At 42.2% G+C, this 22,950-nt stretch overlaps 1 protein-coding gene across 5 annotated transcripts in view; it reads right to left on the bottom strand.

Annotated features, from left to right (window-relative positions):
• Positions 1-4,882: 4,882 nt before the first annotated feature.
• atp11b (ATPase phospholipid transporting 11B) overlaps positions 4,883-22,950 on the bottom strand; it is a 39,955-nt gene continuing 21,887 nt past the window's right edge. For 2 of the 5 annotated variants that reach the window (XM_068724967.1, XM_068724970.1), the window contains 8 exons: positions 22,462-22,589; positions 22,032-22,170; positions 21,389-21,412; positions 20,007-20,072; positions 19,266-19,369; positions 18,529-18,694; positions 11,078-11,241; positions 4,883-7,023 (listed from right to left, as the gene is read on the bottom strand). In XM_068724967.1, coding sequence (XP_068581068.1) covers positions 6,942-7,023; positions 11,078-11,241; positions 18,529-18,694; positions 19,266-19,369; positions 20,007-20,072; positions 21,389-21,412; positions 22,032-22,170; positions 22,462-22,589 — 873 coding nt within the window. In that variant the 3' untranslated portion in view covers positions 4,883-6,941. Of the gene's footprint in view, positions 7,024-11,077; positions 11,242-13,786; positions 13,925-16,787; positions 16,874-18,528; positions 18,695-19,265; positions 19,370-20,006; positions 20,073-21,388; positions 21,413-22,031; positions 22,171-22,461; positions 22,590-22,950 lie in introns of those variants that run through there. The other 3 variants (XR_011104577.1, XR_011104578.1, XM_068724968.1) reach the window with 3 other exon arrangements.

Raw genomic sequence — 22,950 nt, 5'->3', positions numbered from 1 at the left:
GGCTATACTATGACTGTTTTCGACATAATATACTATGACTGTTTTTTTACTTTTTTCAACATGCTATACTATGACCGTTTTTTAATTTTTTTGACATGCAATACTATGACTGTTTTTCACTTTTTTCGACAGGCTATACTATGACTGTTTTCAACAGGCTATACTATGACCGTTTTCGACATGCTATTCTATGACCGTTTTTCGACTTTTTTCAACATGCTATACTATGACCGTTTTTCAATTTTTTCGACATGCTATACTATGACCGTTTTTCACTTTTTTCAACAGGCTATACTATGACTGTTTTTAAAATTTTTCAACATGCTATACTATGACCGTTTTTCACTTTTTTCGACAGGCTATACTATGACTGTTTTCAAAAGGCTATACTATGACCGTTTTCGACATAAAATACTTTGACTGTTTTTTGACTTTTTTCGACATACTATGACTGTTTTTCAATTTTTTCAACATGCTATACTATGACCGTTTTTCACTTTTTTCGACAGGCTATACTATGACTGTTTTCAACAGGCTATACTATGACCGTTTTCGACATAATATACTATGACTGTTTTTTGACTTTTTTCAACATGCTATACTATGACCGTTTTTCACTTTTTTCGACAGGCTATACTATGACTGTTTTCAACAGGCTATACTATGACTGTTTTCGACATAATATACTATGACTGTTTTTTTACTTTTTTCAACATGCTATACTATGACCGTTTTTTAATTTTTTTGACATGCAATACTATGACTGTTTTTCACTTTTTTCGACAGGCTATACTATGACTGTTTTCAACAGGCTATACTATGACCGTTTTCGACATAATATACTATGACTGTTTTTTGACTTTTTTCAACATGCTATACTATGACCGTTTTTCACTTTTTTCGACAGGCTATACTATGACTGTTTTCAACAGGCTATACTATGACTGTTTTCGACATAATATACTATGACTGTTTTTTTACTTTTTTCAACATGCTATACTATGACCGTTTTTAAAATTTTTCAACATGCTATACTATGACCGTTTTTTAATTTTTTTGACATGCAATACTATGACTGTTTTTCACTTTTTTTGACAGGCTATACTATGACTGTTTTCAACATAATATACTATGACTATTTTTTGACTTTTTTCAACATGCTATACTATGACCGTTTTTTTATTTTTTTGACATGCAATACTATGACTGTTTTTCACTTTTTTCGACAGGCTATACTATGACTGTTTTCAACAGGCTATACTATGACCGTTTTCGACATGCTATACTATGACCGTTTTTCGACTTTTTTCAACATGCTATACTATGACCGTTTTTCAATTTTTTCGACATGCTATACTATGACCGTTTTTCACTTTTTTCAACAGGCTATACTGTGACTGTTTTAGACAGGCTATACTATGACTGTTTTCGACATAATATACTATGACTGTTTTTTTACTTTTTTCAACATGCTATACTTTGACTTTTTTCGACATACCATACTATGACTATTTCATGACTTTTTTTGACATACTATGACTTTTTTTAGACATAATATATTATGACTTTTTTTAGACATACTATACTATGACTTTTTTTAGACATATTGTACTATGACTTTTTTTAGACATACTATACTATTACTTTTTTAGACATATGTTGCCCTCCCGTCAGTGTATGATGACGGGCGCACCAAAGAACGGCAGCAGACACCTTGAATACAGTTTTAACAAATGTTTTATCGGGTGCCTCTTCTCTATGTTACACTCTTCTCTTGCCGTTCTTCTTCTGCAAAACTTTAACAACAATACCAAAATAACCATGCGGTCACATTCACCAACGGGCTAGCTTGTTAGGCTAATGCTAATAACGGTCCTATCAACAGTTTTCTACCAAACAACGACTTTTATTGCATATTATACTTTGACCTTTTTTCTAACATACTATATTACATTTTTATGGCATACTATACTATGACTTTTTATATGGAACTTTTTATGCTCCACAAAAGTATCACTTTTTTTAAGGACGTTATTGTAAGAACATTTAAATGAACAAAGTTGCACCCACAGACATGTTTCTTAAAAATGTATTTATTTCGTAAATAGAACTGCATCTCCATAAGCATCAGCTGTAAGACAGATATATCTATATATATTATAGATCGGAGGACAGACAGACAACAGAAGAAGAATAAAATAGATTTGAACAAACACTTCAGCTCTGATCTGCAGCTTTGTGTCGTTAGTCACAGGACATTCTGCTGCAGAAAACTCATCATTTGACATATAACTAGAATTATAATAATAATAATAATATCACATAATTATAATTTAGACTCCTGCTTTTAGCTTATTTGATCAAGGAAACCATATTTAGTTGTTGTTTGATACGTGCATTATGTATGGCAACAATGATAATGAATGAGTTCATTGAAAAGATGATGAAATGTTACTTGTATGTATTAAGACTGGACAAATGTGACAGATAAAGATTTTCATTTGGTCCTTACTCAGACTCAATATATGCCCAATATTTCAAGAAGCAAGAGCACTTGGTTTGAAACCACATCTGTAGAGACTTTAACGCCTCTAAATACAGAATCCAAATACACTTGAATGATGGAGGACTTGATCATCAGCTGTAGTCGAGGCTTGATACAATGTCAATTGACTTTTTTATTTGTATTATGTGGTTTAGTAATCTCCTGCTTCTAGAAATACCTCAGAGGCCTCGAATCCAAACCCTTCAGTCGGGGCTCTGATGCTTTATGTTAAACAATCTGTACCTGGATATACAACCAAAAATAGAGCTTAACATTGTTAAAAATAATCCGATAGATTCTAAACTTTTGCTCACTGTTATTAAATGTTTCTGTCACTATCTCCTTCAGTTAAAAATACTGTTGCTTACATTGGAAAAGGTCATTTTGAAACAACTTTAAAAGTAATTAATGAATCATTTATTTGTATCTTGTAGGTTTTGGTTTGTGTTTTATTTCTTGATAGAAGAGATGTTGTTTTTTAAAGATGTAACTACTACATGTCAGGTATTTCTATTTTTATATGATTATAGATGTATTAATCATAACATTTTGAACACTTTGGGCCTCCGTAGTTGAGCACAAGGGGGCATCAGATCTGCACTAACACTGCAGAGAGGACTCGTCCTGTCCTCTGAAGTTTAGAGGAGGGTTGTATAACTTTAGTTTTTTGTTGAAGTTGGGACATCTCTGCTGCATCACATTTGACCTTTTTAAGGTCTTTAAAGGGTTTTGTATTATACTGAAAAACAAATGGTGAAAATTAATGTAACAGAACTGAACATATCCTGATTTTAAGTCCCTCGAGTGAGTCAATCAAAAAAACAAAAAGCTTATAACGTCTAATTTATGAGTTTGAGTAAATTGACCCTTATGTGTACAACAGCTGAAGTACCCCTATAAAACAGCATTAACATGTATTTCTTCTCATCCAGGTACAGGTACACAGGTAGACATTTTAATAGCAATATGAACACAAATGTTTAATAATTAAAAAGGTAATATCCTGTGTAGATGTGGCCTGATCATTACTCGAGTTGTGAAAGGAAAGATCGAACTGGAAGTTCCCAAGTGTCCTTATTTCAGAATGCACCGTCACCTTTCATTAGAGACCGACTACATGAGGAACAGCTGATTACACGAGGAACAGCTGATTACACGAGGAACAGCTGATTACATGAGGAACAGCTGATTACATGTCTAAACTCAAGAGAAGATGAACAGCACAGGACACGTTATAACAATATGTAAGAAAGTTACACTCAAACACAATAATAAATAGACTTTCATTGTCCGTCACACACCTGTATGAACTTCAACATGCCCAGGTGTGCATCAAACAATGTGTACATATAGAAAATAAACAAACACATTATTGACAGTAATGAATCAACAGAAACATCCTATGACTGTGTCCCCGGTGTGAGCTCAGTCCTGATCACTGAGCTGTTCTTTAAAACGGTTGTCTTGAAACGTTTCTACATTACACTTCTGGAGTCAACTGAACCCTCCTACAACAAGAACCTTCATCTTCATCACAGAGATGAAACCTTCATCACAGAGATGGAACCTTCATCACAGAGATGAAACCTTCATCACAGAGATGAAACTTTCATCACAGAGATGGAACCTTCATCACAGAGATGGAACCTTCATCACAGAGATCAAACCTTCATCACAGAGATGGAACCTTCATCACAGAGATGGAACCTTCATCACAGAGATCAAACCTTCATCACAGAGATGGAACCTTCATCACAGAGATGGAACCTTCATCACAGAGATGGAACCTTCATCACAGAGATCAAACCTTCATCACAGAGATGGAACCTTCATCACAGAGATCAAACCTTCATCACAGAGATGGAACCTTCATCACAGAGATCAAACCTTCATCACAGAGATGGAACCTTCATCACAGAGATGGAACCTTCATCACAGAGATCAAACCTTCATCACAGAGATGAAACCTTCATCACAGAGATGGAACCTTCATCACAGAGATCAAACCTTCATCACAGAGATGGAACCTTCATCACAGAGATGGAACCTTCATCACAGAGATCAAACCTTCATCACAGAGATGGAACCTTCATCACAGAGATGGAACCTTCATCACAGAGATCAAACCTTCATCACAGAGATGGAACCTTCATCACAGAGATGGAACCTTCATCACAGAGATGGAACCTTCATCACAGAGATCAAACCTTCATCACAGAGATGGAACCTTCATCACAGAGATCAAACCTTCATCACAGAGATGGAACCTTCATCACAGAGATCAAACCTTCATCACAGAGATGGAACCTTCATCACAGAGATGGAACCTTCATCACAGAGATCAAACCTTCATCACAGAGATGGAACCTTCATCACAGAGATGAAACCTTCATCACAGAGATGGAACCTTCATCACAGAGATGGAACCTTCATCACAGAGATGGAACCTTCATCACAGAGATGAAACCTTCATCACAGAGATGGAACCTTCATCAAAGAGATGAAACCTTCATCACAGAGATGAAACCTTCATCACAGAGATCAAACCTTCATCACAGAGATCAAACCTTCATCACAGAGATGGAACCTTCATCACAGAGATCAAACCTTCATCACATGTGGCTACTGGATATTGTTGATGTCAAGTTTAAAACGATTGAGCAACCGAATCCTCCTACAACAAGAACCGTCACACACTTCATCATTCCACCTTTTGTTTGGAAGAGAAGTCAAACAAAGCCTCAAAGAGAAACATTTCAGACCAACATCCAGGCTGTGAACCGTCCTTCTGATCAACAAGGCCCACACACAAGAAACACACACACACACATACACACAGCTCTACACACACACACACACAAACACACACACAGCTCTACACACACACACACACACACACACACACACACACACACACACACACACACACACACATACACACAGCTCTACCTACACACACACACACACACACACACACACTTCATCAACAGGTGGATAGAAAACATGATTTAGATGATTTAAATGATAACAGACGATCAATGAATTGAGAAATGACAAAATGTGATTTTGATATGCGACTTGTGCAAAGCTCTGCTCTTCTGTTCTCCTCTGTAGGAGCCGAGTTATATTTATGCGATACAGCGATCTCTCTAACGATGGAGACGTTCTGCTGTCTGGGTCCACATGCATCATGGACAAGCATATCGCCATTGAAGCCACGTTTGTCTTGCTGAAATAGAAATGGTACCATTATCTCATATTTTTAGGCAAACTGAGGGATGATTCCACCAATAGAACCTCTCTGAGACAGCCGTACGCACCGACCCAAGGCGTTCCCTGAGCATCATGGCCTCTAATGCTGAGCTGAAGGAGATAAAGGCCTTCAAGGGGAACAACTTTCCAGATACAAAGTAACAACAACAACAGGCTTAAACAGCCTCGTTCTGCAGTACCTTCAATAATCCATCACTAATAGAACCTCCTGAACATGTATGGCTTCTTAAACAGGCCCCATCTGTCCTCCTTCACAGCAGGGACACAAAGGCCTGAAGAGTCGGCCGAGAGAGCAGCACAGACAATAGCGATGGTCCTCTTCATACGATACAAGCTTCTGTACAATCAGGCACAAAAATACTCCGGTCTGAGTCCTTTAGTCTTTGGTAACGCCGTAGAGCTCCTTGTACAGTATCAAGGGACTACTGTAGGTCCTACGAAAATAAGTCTGATGTTAACAGAACCAACAAGGCTCTGAAAGCTACATGTCGTCGAAACAAAGGTGCAGCGGGGCCGCGAGCTTAAACAGGAAGTCTATGGAAGCAGACACCTCTGAGAAGGACTCTTAATGCAACCGGACTAAGTGGAGCTTCAGACCTGGTTCTACATAGAGTCTAGTTCAGTCCTGTATTGAGGTTAGGCTACAGTCCATATGCTGCCTGACTGATAAACTAGCAAAAAGTCCAGATTGTCAGGAAGCTGCAGGAGAGTTCATGTACCAGGGCTGATCTCACCCGTCTTCTTCAACTTCTGGAATGACTTCAAACGATGACGCTTACAGAGAGTTTAGCCGGACTTGCAGCAGAAGTTGTTGCTGCTCAGATGTCACTTGATCTTCCTACAGAAGCCTCGCTGACTTGCTCCACACTTCATGTTTTACTTCCTTTCCGTGTTGCAGCTCCCACTACGAGTTCTCCTCAACCAGTCTCCTCAGAACTCATTAACGCTGCTGGAGAAAAGGAACCGGCGACGGATAAAGCAGACAAGTCCTTTGGTTTCACGTGATGCATCCGTGTTGCATCCAGCTGAGGACGCAGAGACCTTAAACTAATGGAGGTTTATAGAACGGCGGCACAGTGGTTGGGGGAAGGGGGGAGGGGGTGTACAGTCAGCGCCGTGGGAGTCAGCAGTTGGTGGCCTCGATGGGCGACAGCGTCAGGATGCTGCGGTCGTTGGAGTAGAGGTTCTCCGTGTCGCTCCACGACCTGAAAACAGGCAGCAGGGACTGACAGTTAGGTGACCGACGGAGTGTGTGTGTGTGTGTGTGTGTGTGTGTGTGTGTGTGTGTGTGTGTGTGTGTGTGTGTGTGTGTTGTCCAGAGGTTTGCGATTTTAATTTACACAACCAGGCTGGAAGAAGCAGAGAGGAGCAAGGGATGGAACAGTGAAGAGTTAGTAAAGGGTGTGAAGTTGTTAGTGGTGAGCATCTGAAGTTTCACCTCATTAACTCACATTAATCCAAGTCTATCAGGGAATCCTTTAAAGAAACATGCTAGTGCACTATAAAAAGAAATAAGGTCACCAATTACTGGACCAAGACCGTATGTTGTTAAACCTGAAGACCTGCTGAGACCCTGATCTGGATGAAACAGAAGCATCAACATCTTTAGTAGCTCTTTGTCCTTCCAGTGCTTTACAGGCTGAGACAGTCTCAACTCACTATCTAACCAGATCCAGCTGCTCAGAGAGCGCTCACTAGCTCTGAGGTACTGAGGCACTGAGGTACTGCATGACTCCAGCCCAACACTGTCAACACGTGGGTCTTTGTGGTGAAACCCGGTTTGGTTTTCTGAAGCGGTCTCTGGTTTGTTCTTGAAGGAGTTGAGGTGAGACTTGAGATACTCGACTCATGGAGCACAATATAAAACAATCACCATGAAGAGAAATGAATCATGACCAACAAGCACCAACAGCATCCCTGTCTCATATCTCCACTCTGCAGAGAAACGGGACTCGTGTCCAATTCAAATAAACACCCCTAAGTTCAGTTAGATATCTTTAAAAATACTGTCTTCCTCAATATTAAACATATTTACATATAGTAGAAAATCCATGATATAAGTATATTTTGTATCACAGACATGACAGAGCCACGGTCCCTTTCTGTTTCCTTTGTTTCACAAAGACACAACTCATCCGTCCCCAGACCACTCAAAACATGTTCCAGCTGAACTGCCAGTGACAGAGGTGCATCATGAAAGTCACAGTCACAACCAGCCAACCGCCAGCATGCCGACCCGCGTCAAAGTAGAACCCAAACCAACGATCAGCGCTTCTAGGTTAAGAGCACCAGCAGAGACGGTGGTTCAACTTCTAAAAGCGCCGCCATTCTGGCTGCTGCACCCGATCTTCACAGGACTGTAGAGTCCAGCCTGACCAGCTGTGTGCAGCTGCATGTGATGAGAGGAAGGCTGCACCTGTCCATCAGCATCTTCAGGTACGCTGTGACTTCTACATGTCAGCAGAATAACTCACAGGGCCTTCGATTCAACGCTGCTCTCAGGGATGAAGACAACCGTTTAAAGACCCGGTAAACAGGACAACACGGCGGTTTGACCGGAGGCACACTCACATGCTTCATCACCAGCTCAGACTGAAACATCTCAGAGGTTCACTCTGCTCCCCGGGTTACAGCACAACAAAGAGGACGTTAACACTTTTGGATTAGCCGGGGGGGGGGACATGAACCCAAGAACAGAACAGAACAGTTTTCTGATGAAGCTCGCCGTTAACAGGACATGAATAATTCATTTTGATGCAGATTTCAGACACAGACGGGACAGAAAAAAAGAGTGTGAGAGGACACAAATACACACACGTTTACACTGTACAACAAGCTCCCATGCAACAAGACAGAGTTTGGGAATCCTTGTTCTGTAGCCCGAAGTGGAAGAGATGGGTGGAGTCTTGAAATGTAGGTAAACTCCACCCCTCTGGAACACCCCTGGTTAGAAAACGAGCACGCTCCAAAGTTGGCCTCTTCTCAGAAGCACATATAAGGCTTCAGGCTCCAGTAGAAAAGACTAACAGATACAGGAAGTAGCAAAAACAAAACTACGTTTCCCAGCAGCCTCTCTGGTTTCGGGTCCCCTTGTTCTGGGATGTCAGACAGCAGCTGAGTTTCTACCCAAAGATTGTTTTTTCTAATTAGAATGCATTAAGTTAGAGAAGAACAGATTTTGCAACACTTATTCGAGTGTCTGAGGTTCAATGAAGTGCTTTGAACAGATTGAAGAGTTTAACTAATCGACGGTTCAACAGCTCAGTGGTTTGTACACTTTGCCTGCTAATTATATCCAAATACTACTAATAATACTACTAATAATACTCCTCTCTACTGTCAACTATCTGAAGATCAGCGTAAAATGTGTTTGACATTTGGATGGAGACGCAGCTGCCGGTTATGCATCTGGTTTGTTATGAAGAAATGTGTCCCATCCTCAGCATTCAGCTGACAGCTAGGCTTCAATATACAACAGTTAAACACGTTATGCATTACATAAGCCTGTAAATACGCTTAAAGATGTCCCTCCAGTGATGCATTACGTGATACATTCCCTCTCCCCTATGGCAGTATCCTAGCATTAAGGCCTAGAGTGGGCGGAGTCTTTCATGGATTCTCTGTGGTTTTATGCCTTAATTCCTCAAACCAGAAGGTACAGAAGAAGGGATGGGAAGAGGACGAGGGGAGAAGGAAAGGAGAGTTGATAGCAAGGAAAGGAGGAACAAAGAAGAACATTTAAACCATTTAAACCCAACTCTATGTGTTGAGTCACTTTCTGAAGTTACTTCACCGTCTATCCTCTGATCTCAGCTCAGTGCAGCTGAGAAAACAGATCAATCATCAACGGGAAGAAATGAGTCCAGGTTGAATCATGCATGTCGTGAGAAGAGAATAGTTTGAACAATTGATGTTTGAACATTCAAACCAACTGATTTCAGAGTGAATCAAAGTTAAAATCATCAGATGACATGCATAAGATGTTGAATATTTTGGCCACATGCCAGCTATAGAATAAAACTCTGTACAAAGAGATGTCGTTTCAGCCCTATTATGGGATAGCTCATACGTCTGCAGGTTGCTGTCCAGAGGGGCTGAAGGGAGGAACACCTGCATGCTGTCATTACACACCGCACACACACACAGCAACAATGCTACATCTTCATTACTGATGTCATCAAGCTGTTTTTGGGAGTATTGATCAGTCAGCAGAAAAGGCCGATCGGGTCAATTAATCGACGACCCCATGAGTCACTGAGATTCAGGCAAAACAAGACAATAATACTGAAACTGCAGACTGGGCTGAACTCAGTCCACTCGTCGTTAAACTGCAGTAGGCAACAAAAAGAAACTTTATTCTCCTTCATCACAAAGTGGAGCTGCAGCAGAGACCAGTGTTTTATCTGCACTCACTGAGAGCTCAATAAAGTGACACTACTGTCATAACTCTCACCCATCTCTTCAGTCATTGGTTAACACTAGAGATCTGAGCGTATACCGCTCAACTAGCCATCATGTGGCAATAAACAACAGGACCTACAGGACAACATAGGGACCAACCTGAAGACAAACAGACATCGGTGTCATCCGTTAAAGTGCATTAGATCAGGCAGCTCTCCTTCAAAACTGGCTAATTTGGACAACGAGGAGACAGAACAGATCATAGCATAGATGATAAGGACATTGTCTCTGAGCCCACGTGTCTGACATGTCCTAATGAAGGGGCTACAGACACGAGAGTGTAATACTGACTCCTGTGGATCGCAGCAAGTCTCCATGGAAAGGGCTCAATATAAGTTCTCCCTGACCAGCCTGTGGAGCATCCATTGCAGTGCATGCTAACTAGAAGGCATAGCCGATACAAGGTGTACTGATATATTTCTGATAGTACTGTAGATATGAGACACATCCCTCAGTCAGCTGAAGCAACATGTTTAGGCTCCCCAACACAGACTTTGATGGAAATAAGAAACTCAATAGTGCAGTCCATAATGGCTTGATCCACACATCTTCAACCTCTAGCTCTTGCTCGGTTGTTCTTCTTCTTCTCGCTAAGCCCCAGCTTAAAACCAGTCCCCCCCCCCCACACACACACACACACACACACACACACACACACACACACACACACACACAGTACGCTCGTAGTCACGTTATGGGGTATAACAGTCAGGACTGCAGCCAACATTTTTGACACCAAGAGGCGGTGCGGCCGCATCAGGATTCATAATCATGGTTTCTCGCCGCCGTCTTCCCCACCTGTTGCTGCGGCTGGACGCGGGGCAATGGTTGCCGCTGGCCTGGCACCGGCCGGTCATTTGCTCCAGGAGGCAGGCCAGGCGGGAACAGCCGCTCTGCCCATGTTGGTAGCAGCACAGGGACTCCACACAGCTGAGGGTCTGCGTCTGGGGGGCTGGTAGAGACTGGAGGGAGGAGGTGGAGAGGCAGAGCAAAGAGCAGGAGAAAGAAAGAGTGATGGAACAGTTGGTGGCAAAGAGAGAGAAGAAGAAATAACAAAGGGGCAGGAAAGACGGAGAAGTGAGTGGAGAAAGAGGAGGAGAGAAGAAGAAATGAATGAGACTCAACAGGTTTACTGTCACATGGTGAGAGGATGACGGACGACTGGAGGATGACTTATTCATGCTGTCACAGGAAGAATGATGTACAGGGACAACATGAGAAACATGCTCCACAAGGGCTGACGTGTTGCAAATAATACATAAACCATACGACCTGTGAACAACACAAACAGACAGAAATAAATCAAATCAAAGTATTTCAGGGAGGTTGTGAAGCAGACTACATCTTTCCTCAACTTTGTTTGGAAACTTGAGACTATGATCAGGAGTGAGCCACAGATGAGATGGTAGACAAAGCTGAATGAAGCTGCTGCTGAGAGACCTGCAGGGTCAGGTGGTCTAGTTAATCTGAGTCAGCACCGGGGGGGGGGGGGGGGGGGGGGGGGGGGGGAAGAGAGAGAGAGAGAGAAAGAAAGAGACAGAGAAGAGAGGAAGAGAGACAGAGGAAGAGAGACAGAGAGAGAGCGACAGGGAGAGAGAGAGAGGGGAGAGAGAGAGAGAGAGGGAGAGAGGGAGAAGAGGGAAGGTGAAGAGCAACAACCAGTCAGAGTGTGAGCTTACACTCATCCTGTGTGCTCCTTTTGAGATAAAACAGAACGTTTTAGAACTCAGTTTAAATCTAGATTAACCTCAGACTAACTTCAGTGACCCCCCTGTTTTCAGAAGACGATGAATAAGCTTCATTCGTACTTTTTGCTGTTATCAATTACAGCAGCTATTTGAGGAGATGTTTTTAAAGATGAAGCAGCTTTTCCACTCTGTAGTTATGAAGCCTCCTGTATATGGAGCGCTAACTTTACCTAAAATACTGGCAAGTCCAGCAACTTTAAAAATGTGCTTTAGTAGGAAACAATTTCTGTTGGTCCATATTGCATCACTTGATGTCTCGTCTGATACGGCCTCATATATTCCAGTGCCTCTGATTGCGACGTTGCTGTTGCTGCATCTCTCTGCAGCAGAAATCGGAGACACTGTTGGCATGAGACCAAACTTCTGCTTCTTGGTAAACAGCTCCACAGAGACAGGACAATGTGATTTATTCTGGTAAGGTCAGGTGTCGCTGGATAATAAATGTGTGCTTTCTTTCTTGTCCTCTATCAGAATTTGTCTCCCTTTGGGGAAAAAAGGCAAACAGATGTGTTCATGTAACTGAGACACAACAGCCACCACTTCAGAAAGAGCAAAGAGAACAGCTGATATTCAAAACAGATTAAATAAAAGAGCTACAGCAGCAATGGTGATCAATGGTAAAGCATCCTCCACTCGTGTTAGTCTAGGCCTGAATGAGCTCGTCACTCCACCGATCTCATAAATCTGCAGCCATCGGTCATCGCAGGGCTTCTGCTGTAAATCAGGAGCAATGGCGGACAGAGTTGAGATAACGCAGTTCTCATTGGCACTCATGTTACAATAAAACCTGCTGTCCAACGCTGTTTACGAGAGACAAACCAGGAAACAGAAATTGTGTGGTGCAAGTGATTTTACTGTTTTAGAGAAGCAGCAGTAATATGAAGCCCAGAGGCCAGAGCTCATGATTCAGAGCCCTGCTGTAAACAAGAACACAAAGCCTGAAGTGAAGGTTTTGTGGTCAAACGGCCTCAGTGACATCATCACCTATATGGGTGACATCATCCCCCAACTGATTCACTGCATTAGTCTGAGTCCATGTGTGCCGTCCTTTCACTGAGCACAACCTCATGTTGGCTTAACACTACTAAGAGCAGAGTGTCTTTGTCAAGTCTGTCTGCATCAGAACATGTAATGTGTTTGTGTTTATAGTTGATAAATATATGATATATATGTATATATGTATGTATATATGTATGTAGAGCAAAAACACTGAGAGTCTTAAAATCACACTTTAAACACAAACGGGACGTATGAGATATCAAATACAAGCAGACAATGGTACATCATTCAGGCTTCAATATGGAGCATTATTATGGAGGGATTAGATGACTGAACAAAAATACAGCAGGGACAATGAAGTCAGCATGCCAACAGCATTCTCTCTCTAAACTCTGATCCCAGATCTGATCAACAGCAGTGAGGGTGTGAATTGAGACCGGAAGAGGAAAGAATGGGGACAACCATAGTGGGCTCAGGGAGGACGGGGTCATTCATGGAGGGTATGTGTGGGAGAGGACGGGCCATTCACACATTCACACATTCACACACAGACACACACAGCACAGGAGCAGGGTTTTAACATGAACTAACAGGGTAGTGCAGGGGCAGCTGTGACATACATGTGAATGCTGTTTTAACCAAATACAAGGACATAATGTGGTTGGGGGGGTGCAGAGGGTCGGTCGGTCCTTCGGGTGAAGCCATGATGCCGGGGCAGTGACAGTAGGAAGGGGACGATGGGAGTGAAGTATGGTACTACCTAGGGGAGCAGGGGTCTGGGCCGTGGGGCAGCAGGGGGAGGATAAGCAGCTAGCAGGTGCCAATTGTCCTCCCCTGGGCTCCGCTGGGCTTTAACAGGGTCATATTCTGGGCCGACTGAACCCTCACCCTCTTCCATCTGAAGGACACAAGATGCTTACAGTGAGCCCCGCTGGCCGGTCAAACAACTCATCAGTCAGCCAGGTAGACCGGTCGGTAGATCAGACATCGACGCGGCAACAGAACCGGTAAAGCAAGCCCGTTAACTGACCGATCACACCGCAAACATATCCAGAGTCCACATGCTGTCTCAGACCACATCTGGACTCAGTGGAGGTAACAGGATGAGAGAACTTCTCCTTTCACTTTGTAAATCTATGAACTCCTTTCAAGACCAAATGACTGTAGATTACTGTGGATATGTTTTCAGCGCTGCTTAATTACCAACCGGCAGATTAATTAGTCAGTTAGTAAGCAAGCAGTCAGTCGGTCAGTCAGTCGGTCCAGACTGCACTGTAGGGGGGCGGTTCATGAAAGGTCTGACCCTCACTCCACGTCTACATACAGTATAGAGATCAATCAATGCTGGTTCCTTCTCAAAGCCCTTCCCAAGTGACCTCACCGCCAATCCAACATAGCAACAGAGTTGAGAGCACATAATAAGATGCGCTGCTTCCTGCTGTTTGAAACAGGACTGACGTGCTTCACAGGTGTTATTCCCCTGCTGCAGACCTTAACCTCGTCCTAATTGTCACTGTGAGACGATCATAAACCACAGAAGATGTCCTTCACAGGATTTGAGTGGGGGTTGATGAGGTCACTGGAGGAGGGCTTTCATTTCTAATAAAAGCGGAGACAACTGAACACAGAAAGAAGCTGCAGGCAGAAGAACGGAGTCTCGAGGGAAATGCATCCTTCTAGTGCTGATAAGAGCACATCTATTAGTTACCAAACCAATTAACCTGCTGCTGGATCTATCAGAGCTACAGAGCAGCAAATAATACAAACCCAAGAGAGCCCTCTGGGTTCCTTTACGACTACCTCGCTCTAATCTAATTAACAAAAGAAATAAAGACTGAGAGACACTGGACCGATTCCAACAGAACTGAAGACATTACGTTTGATTTGATTTGGAACCCAGTAAGAGCATCTCGTGTAGTTCTACCAATTAAAACAAATGACTCAAAGTGAGGAACTAGGATCTCTTTTGCATAAAGTGCTTCCCACTTACAATCAGTCAATCAGTTTGTTTCTGCTCATGAGTGTGATGGGACCTGCATCGCCTCTATTCTTTATGATATAGAATATAGTTCTATCAGTATAGAACTATACATCTCAGTAATACAATGCAAGCTAAAGGTTGTTTTTAACTTCTACCGTTGAGTGATGTGTTATTGATTTACAGTTCAACAGCACCAAAATCACCGTTGAATATACGGCTCTCTTAAAAGGTTTAGAAGTATTAAAACCTGAGTGAGGGGAGCATTTATTGGAGGGTTGTTATTGAACAAATAAAATTAAAGCATCAAATCCTCATAATTTGGGAATAAGAGAATATTTGGCTGCTGATTCATTTTCTATCATCAACAAATCAATTGATTGTTGAACACATATAAACTATAAACAAATGCAGATACAATAACATCAACCTTATATCTTAGACACTTAAATAAAATGAAGACGCTGAAGACATCTTGTATGTTCACGGGTTCAGAGCAGGTCTGTCCCCAGTGAGAGCTCACACTACTGTGAGCCTCGCTGTTCATAGTGATGTCTGAAGACCGTCAAGTCATCGTTCTAAAACAGCTGTGATAATAACACCAGAGTCTGCCATGCTTCTAACACATCGTGATGCTGTGCAAGGCAGCGCGGACCAGTCTGTCATGCAGCTGTGGTGGAGGATCGGTCTTGAGCTGTGGGTCTACTGAACCATGCAGGTGGACTGGACTCTTGTTGAAGAGGGTGCCTCTAACGGTGAACCCAGTTTGAGGGCGTTTGACACCGTGTCAAGAGGGCGGACCATGCTCCAGATAAGAAGGGGTGTCGTGATGGGCTGCACCATGCGTCACATGCCACGAGCCGGTGGTCGGGAGGCGGGTCTGACCAGGAGCTCCGATCTGGGACTAATGCAGATGCAGGATCTCAGTCAGCCGTGTTGTCATTCAGGGACAGTTTAGGGTCCCGAGTCACAGGGACACGTAGGGTCACAATGTAATGAGGTATGAGATCAAGGCAGTTTGGTCATTCATTCATTCACTCATTTGTGCATGCAGTGGGGGGGTAATGACATCACATGCTTCAACAGGCGGGAGTGGTGGACGTCTCAGATCACGTTCTATGTCAGCCTCTCACTGAAATGCAACGCATGCAGCGGGGGAGATGCCTGACGTCACATACTTTTACATCAGCTCCTAAACCCACAAAGCCTCGCCCACATCCCAATCCCAGAGAATGCTGATTGGCTCGTCCGGGGCATGCAGTCACAGATATATAACAGTAGCACGACTGTTCCAACATTAACAGCACACATCTCTGCAGTCAGTGTACTGCCAGTGCTAGAAACAGGTCTCAGTGGGACTAAATCAAGTCCAGACCTGGGAGAACATCTCAGTGTTTGAATGGTCATAAACAGGAGCACTCGATTCCTAAAGCAATATCTACTTTAAGATGCTGTCCATGTTATGCTGTAAGTAATCTGGTTTAATAAAGCATCTTAACCTCTGCATTGATAAGCTAAAGTGAATGTTTCAAAGAGACTTCTGAGTACGATGTATAATAACACTGATACTGTTACCATGGACGTGAGGTCTCACTTAGAAGGAGCAGCATTTACGCATTAAAACTGCTGGGTATTTATTCACAAACGTATACAGATGCATCCCAAAACTACTAATGTAGAGATATTGCTTTTGGACTACGCACTCCTGGGAGACTGGTTTTATCTGAATTGATTGCAGTAAGCTATTTTAAGCCCAGGTCTGAATCTGTCTCATCTCCTCTACCTAATTTTGCCCAGCTGGCTCTTGGCTCTGGACAGAGGCTGCAGAGCGATGAAGTCATCACCTATCGCCACACGGTTGGAATACATCTACACCAGGAGAACACACACACACACACACACACACACACACACACACACACACACACACACACACACACACACACACACACACACACACACACACACACACACACACACACACACACACACACCATGGGACAGAGGTTAGAGCAGAAACAACAAACACCACATAGGGTTGGAAAAGGCAGCTCGGTGTGTGCTGAGAAACAAAAGGAGAGTTTTGAAAGGAGAAAGGAATGAGCTGAAACAACGTCCAGCGGGACTAATGGATACGATAACAGTGTGGGTCTGCTGAGAGGTGACCACACACTGTGCGTGTTTTCTGTGTGTGTTTTCTGTGTGTGCGTATCGATCATACAGAAGTCACCCCAAGTGTTTGTGTGTGCAGCTCAACACCCTGCTGCTCCGCTGAAGAAGTGATCAATCATGATCACAGAGGCTGAGAACATAAAGACATTGTTCCACAATGTCTTTATGTTCTGCAATGTAAAACAATGTCTTTATGTTCTGCAATGTAAAACAATGTCTTTATGTTCTGCAATGTAGAACAATGTCTTTATGTTCTGCAATGTAAAACAATGTCTTTATGTTCTGCAATGTCTTTATGTTCTGCAACGTAAAACAATGTCTTTATGTTCTGCAATGTAAAACAATGTCTTTATGTTCTGCAATGTAAAACAATGTCTTTATGTTCTGCAATGTAGAACAATGTCTTTATGTTCTGCAATGTAAAACAATGTCTTTATGTTCTGCAATGTCTTTATGTTCTGCAACGTAAAACAATGTCTTTATGTTCTGCAATGTAAAACAATGTCTTTATGTTCTACAATGTAAAACAATGTCTTTATGTTCTACAATGTCTTTATGTTCTACAATGTCTTTATGTTCTGCAATGTAAAAAAATGTCTTTATGTTCTACAATGTCTTTATGTTCTGCAATGTAAAAAAATGTCTTTATGTTCTACAATGTAGAACAATGTCTTTATGTTCTACAATGCAGAACAATGTCTTTATGTTCTACAATGTCTTTATGTTCTGCAATGTAAAACAATGTCTTTATGTTCTACAACGTCTTTTTGTTCTGCAATGTAAAACAATGTCTTTATGTTCTACAATGTAGAACAATGTCTTTATGTTCTACAGAGAACATGTCCTCTGTCTAGAAGTTACCTTCATTTCCTGCCTCCAGACTCTTGGCACATTACAGGAAATATGATTTCCATTTTTATATAACTGCCAGCATTGGACATGATGGAGAGTGTAACTACTAGAACGTGTTGAGCCTTCCCTGTTGCCATTTCATTACTTTTAATAAGTTTTACTTTTGAGACCGTCGACCTTATAGAAAAAAACAAACTATAGAAATAGTTTTTAAGCATTCTTCAGCTAAAACAATTGGTATGATCATCTTATAACTGTGGTAATGAACCAACTAGTGTCCAATTGGTGTCCTTGATTCAAATAAACACAAGTTGAAACAGTGCCAGTACTTTGTACCAGTACTTTGTACCAGTACTTTGTACCAGTGCTTTGTACCAGTACTTTGTACCAGTACTTTGTACCAGTGCTTTGTACCAGTACTTTGTACCAGTACTTTGTACCAGTGTAATCCACTTGAGAGGAAGTGCTGGCTCACTTTCTGCCCCTCCTCCCCATGTTACCTGACTCGTCTGTGTGCTGGTGGGCCGCAGATGTCGATAGAAGACCTTCTTCACCACATCAGGAAACAGGCAAGTTATGATGATGATGATGATGGCAAACCAGGCTGAACCGCTGGACAGCAGCTGTACGAATACAAAGTACATGTCCTGGGTGTGGAGGAATGGCCTGGAGGGAGTGGAAGGGACACCATGGTTACATGCTGCAGGACAAGCAGACACATTTCTGTTTTATGCTTCTCTTTAGTGAGGTGAGCATCAATACACCAGCAGCCTGGCTCCTCTCACGTTCACCTGCTCTCTGAATATTCAGCTTTCACTGGCAGTGGGAGTCTTGCGCTTAGTTTCGTCAGTATTTCTTTTTTATTTAAACCTTTATTTAAATTTGTGTATTGTCTTTTTAGTCGGAGCGTTTGAAGTCATGTGGAACAAAGAATGAGCTCAGAGGTACTTAGACGGTAGATGTTTGTCTCATCTTCTATCCACCTACCTTCATACTCCATCATTAACTATCGGTAGCAGTCATTTACTACGAACAGGAAAGAATATGGAACACTGTAACTGTGTTGATTTAACATTGATTTACCTTGTGTTGATCTAGCAATGTATTCTGCATGTGTATTCTCCCACTGTAGTGTGGGGTTAATGAGGAGGTGTTCTGATAGGCCTCTGTGGTAGACTGAGCAGCAAGACCATGTCACACCAGCGTCAGAGAGCTTCTTGTTAGAACCTGTTCTTACCAGATGATGCCTCCATAGAAGAGCGAGAAGATGAAGTAGAAGGCGATCGAACCCCACGTCACAAAATGGTTCATCCACGTCCAGAAATGAGTCTCTAAAGCAAGCTGTTATTACATACACACGCACACGCACACACACACACACACACACACACACACACACACACGAGAGGAAAAGAAAGATCAGTGTAAGACAGTAAAGCATCAATGATCCACAGCCATCTGCCTCTGTGCTGCGAAAAACACCTTGACCTCAGCTCTGTTAATGGTCAGTGACATCATCGACGTACTTCACAATAAGCACTGATTCAAGTGTGTCCCTGTGGAACCAAACATGCTATAAAGCTCCCGCTAACACAAATATACGGCTGACATATGGAATATGGAAAACAGCTTTAAGCTCATTATTCAACTTCCTTTTATGCTTCTTATGGTTGACTCTCTCCAGCTAAACATGCTTGACTTTTTACCAGCCATTCACTTTTCTTTGGCTGATTTGGAGAGAGCAGAGAGCGTACATTCAGGTTTAAACCAAACACTCCCTACACTAAGATTATTATCCGATACAAATAGCACATTTACAGCTGAATACAACAAGAAGTATGTTACTGCAGCAACGTTATGTTTAAAGGAAATAAAGCTGGAGTCTAAAAGTCATGAGAAATAGTCAAAAATGTCACTTCTGTCTTAAGCTGCTAGCTAACAGCATTCATAACAATGTGAGAGCAACAGAGTGAGTTACCTTTAATGTGACTGTGATGACCATGACGGTGAAGACCAGCGTTCCAAACGTCCAGTTCCCAAACATCTATAAAACATAATCTATTAATAAAACAGTCAACAGTATTAAACTAACAGTGGCTCCATCTACATGCATGGACCAGCAACACAACAATATGCTTCAGATCACTGGTCCTCCTGTTTATATGCAACTTTGATAGCTGCATATCTTCTTCTGGTTCAACAATGAACTAATAAACATGATTACACATCACTCACTCCTCTTTAAACACAGCACTATTAGCTTAGCGCTAGGTTGCAAAAATAAGTCTCTGACTTTTTGTTGGCACTTCACCACGATGAACAGTTGTACACGATATTGACCCATTATGTTGCTGAGATATCATAAATTGTTCAAACTATAATCTGGAGTCAGGACGGGTGGGACCAGATGAGCACTGTTTAGAGGGGGGGGGTAACCCTGGTAACGTAACACTCAACAACTAATCAGAATCCCCACTGCAACAAAAAACAGACACGCTCATCAAAGAACTCCATCAGATGCGCGACTCACCGAGCCAGTGTGGTATAAATATACAGTATACATATAAAAAGTACAACAGAAGCACATCTGTTCCGTGAGATGATGTCACGACACTTCTAAAAACACTTTCAGTGGGATTGTCTGTAACAGTGACGAAGATGAATCCATGCAACTGAAGTGACAAACAAAAGCTTTTGAAAGAAAACCTTTAACTGATAACACTTTTGTTAATCCTTGTACATTTGTCATAATCAGTGTTATTCTTACACTAGAGCAGGGCCTGTTCAGAACATGCCTGATCAGAACATGCCTGATCAGAACCGCTGGCCTGAACCACAGGCAAGAGAAGCGCTCATTCGAGCAGCTTCACACTCGACACTGTGCTCTCTTGGGTCCTGAGTAATACACCTGCCATGACATGGTTGCAGCTGCTGACGGTCAGAAACACCGGTGAAATACTGCACACTCACCAGGGGGGTACTGTACCATTCAGCTAGTCGACCCGGGCCTGGGGGCCCGAGTAAAAGGGCCCAAACCGCTATAGAGTTATTATGTTTAGATAGAAACAGTGAATCATATCACTGTTAACAGGAGAAAGGGAATAACTCACAACATAACAATGGAGGATTCAGAACGGATTGTAATTTACAAGAACCTTCAAGGTTCAATGAACCGCTGCATGTTTTAGAAATGTCGTCATATGTTCAAAATAAAATGTAAAAATAGTGTAGAGCTTAGGTACGGAACATCCATCCTTTTCTATATAATCAGCAAGCCGAACATATGTTTATCAATCGTCGTGATAGTCCTCTCATTAACCCCCCAGGAGACACACAGTAAACTGTAGAGCAGACTCTTACCAGCTGCCTGTTAGCTCGCAAGATCTGAAGACATGCACAGCGTGAAGGAAGGAAAAAAGAGAAATCAACAAAAGAAAGAAGAGAAAAGACAAGCAAGAGAGAGCAAAAGGAGTGAGAGCTTTGTGAAATATTAAACTTCAAACAGAGAGACAGACGGCAAAGATATGCAGCAGAAAAGAAAACAGAAGGAAAGAGATTTGGTGAAAAACCAGAGAGAGAAACAGAGGATATGATAAGATTACTAGAACTTACTCATCAACAAGAGGATGACAGTAATAGAGACAAACAGACTGTAAACAAGGCTGTCAGAAAAACAACAGAATGAGGAAGACACACGTAAGAAGAGAACAATATCAAATGAAGGAGTGAGTGAAGAACGTCCAGCAGGTAACCAGCCCCGTCTCTCTCTCTCTCTCTCTCTCTCTCTCACTCACTCACACACACACACACACACACACACACACCTTTCATTCATTTCCTAAAGCAACATTTTCCTAATATGTTTTGAATAATCCTCTCAGTAGAACAATTTCTTTTCTCAAGATTTTACTATAAACACACAGAACATCTCACACACACACACACACACACACACACACACACACACACACACACACACACACACACACACACACACACACACCTGTCCGTTGCCCATCAGCGTGGTGTCCTCTCCCATCAGTATGTAGGATCCAAAGAAGAAGATGAAGGCGTGGCAGAAGCCCAACAGAGTCCAGTACAGGAACGTCCGGAAGGACAGCAGAGAGTTCTTGCTGATGTCCCTGAAGGGTTTGTGTATTTCTTAGTGTATATAATGTCATGCTTCACTTTGATGGATAAGTTAATCAGTCATTTACAGAGTGTTGTAATGTTGAAATGGATACATGGAAGTAGTACGCAGATGGAAACAAAGTAAGTTAACATGTTACACAAACATCTGAGCTAACAGCAGCAGAATAACGCATGCTGACGGCGTATCAAGCACAACAACAGTAACTGTATTTTGTCTATGAATAGAACACATAACAAAGCTTCCCACCAGCAGTTAATGCCTATCTAAAGTGTGAACTCACCTGTACAGGCCCGGTTTATTCTGCAGGACGTGCGGATGGACCAGCTGTTCAAACAGACTGTACACCAGGATGGGCAGCGAGGTGAAGCAGATGTTGTACAGTGTCAGATAAACACTGTCATACAGAGTCTGTGGTGGACAGAGAAGGCATTTAACTCAACACCAAACTATCAGCGCAAATCATCGACCGACTCAAAGGAAGCAGCCGAGAGCTTAACCTGAGCCAGACACACAAGCAAGACAGAGGACGGCAGTGATGTCTTAGGCTCGATATCATTCTCGTCTTGGCCCAAAGTAATAACAGACTAAAGATTTAGCAACAGACGTAATGCAACACCAGTGTAATAAACCATTAAACCTTAACTTTGAATGGCTCAAACAGGAAGTAAAAGTCTGAGATTAATCTCCTGTTGAGCATTTTAGAACTTATAAATGACATCAAATTAAAAATATGAATCAAACTGGATATGAAGCGGCCTCATCCAAAGAC

Source organism: Cebidichthys violaceus, unplaced genomic scaffold, assembly GCF_023349555.1.
Source record: "Cebidichthys violaceus isolate CVI_PGR_0920_01 unplaced genomic scaffold, fCebVio1.0.p SCAF_33, whole genome shotgun sequence".
Classification (NCBI taxonomy): Eukaryota; Metazoa; Chordata; class Actinopteri; order Perciformes; family Stichaeidae; genus Cebidichthys; species Cebidichthys violaceus.
This window is presented reverse-complemented; position numbering and strand designations above follow the sequence as displayed.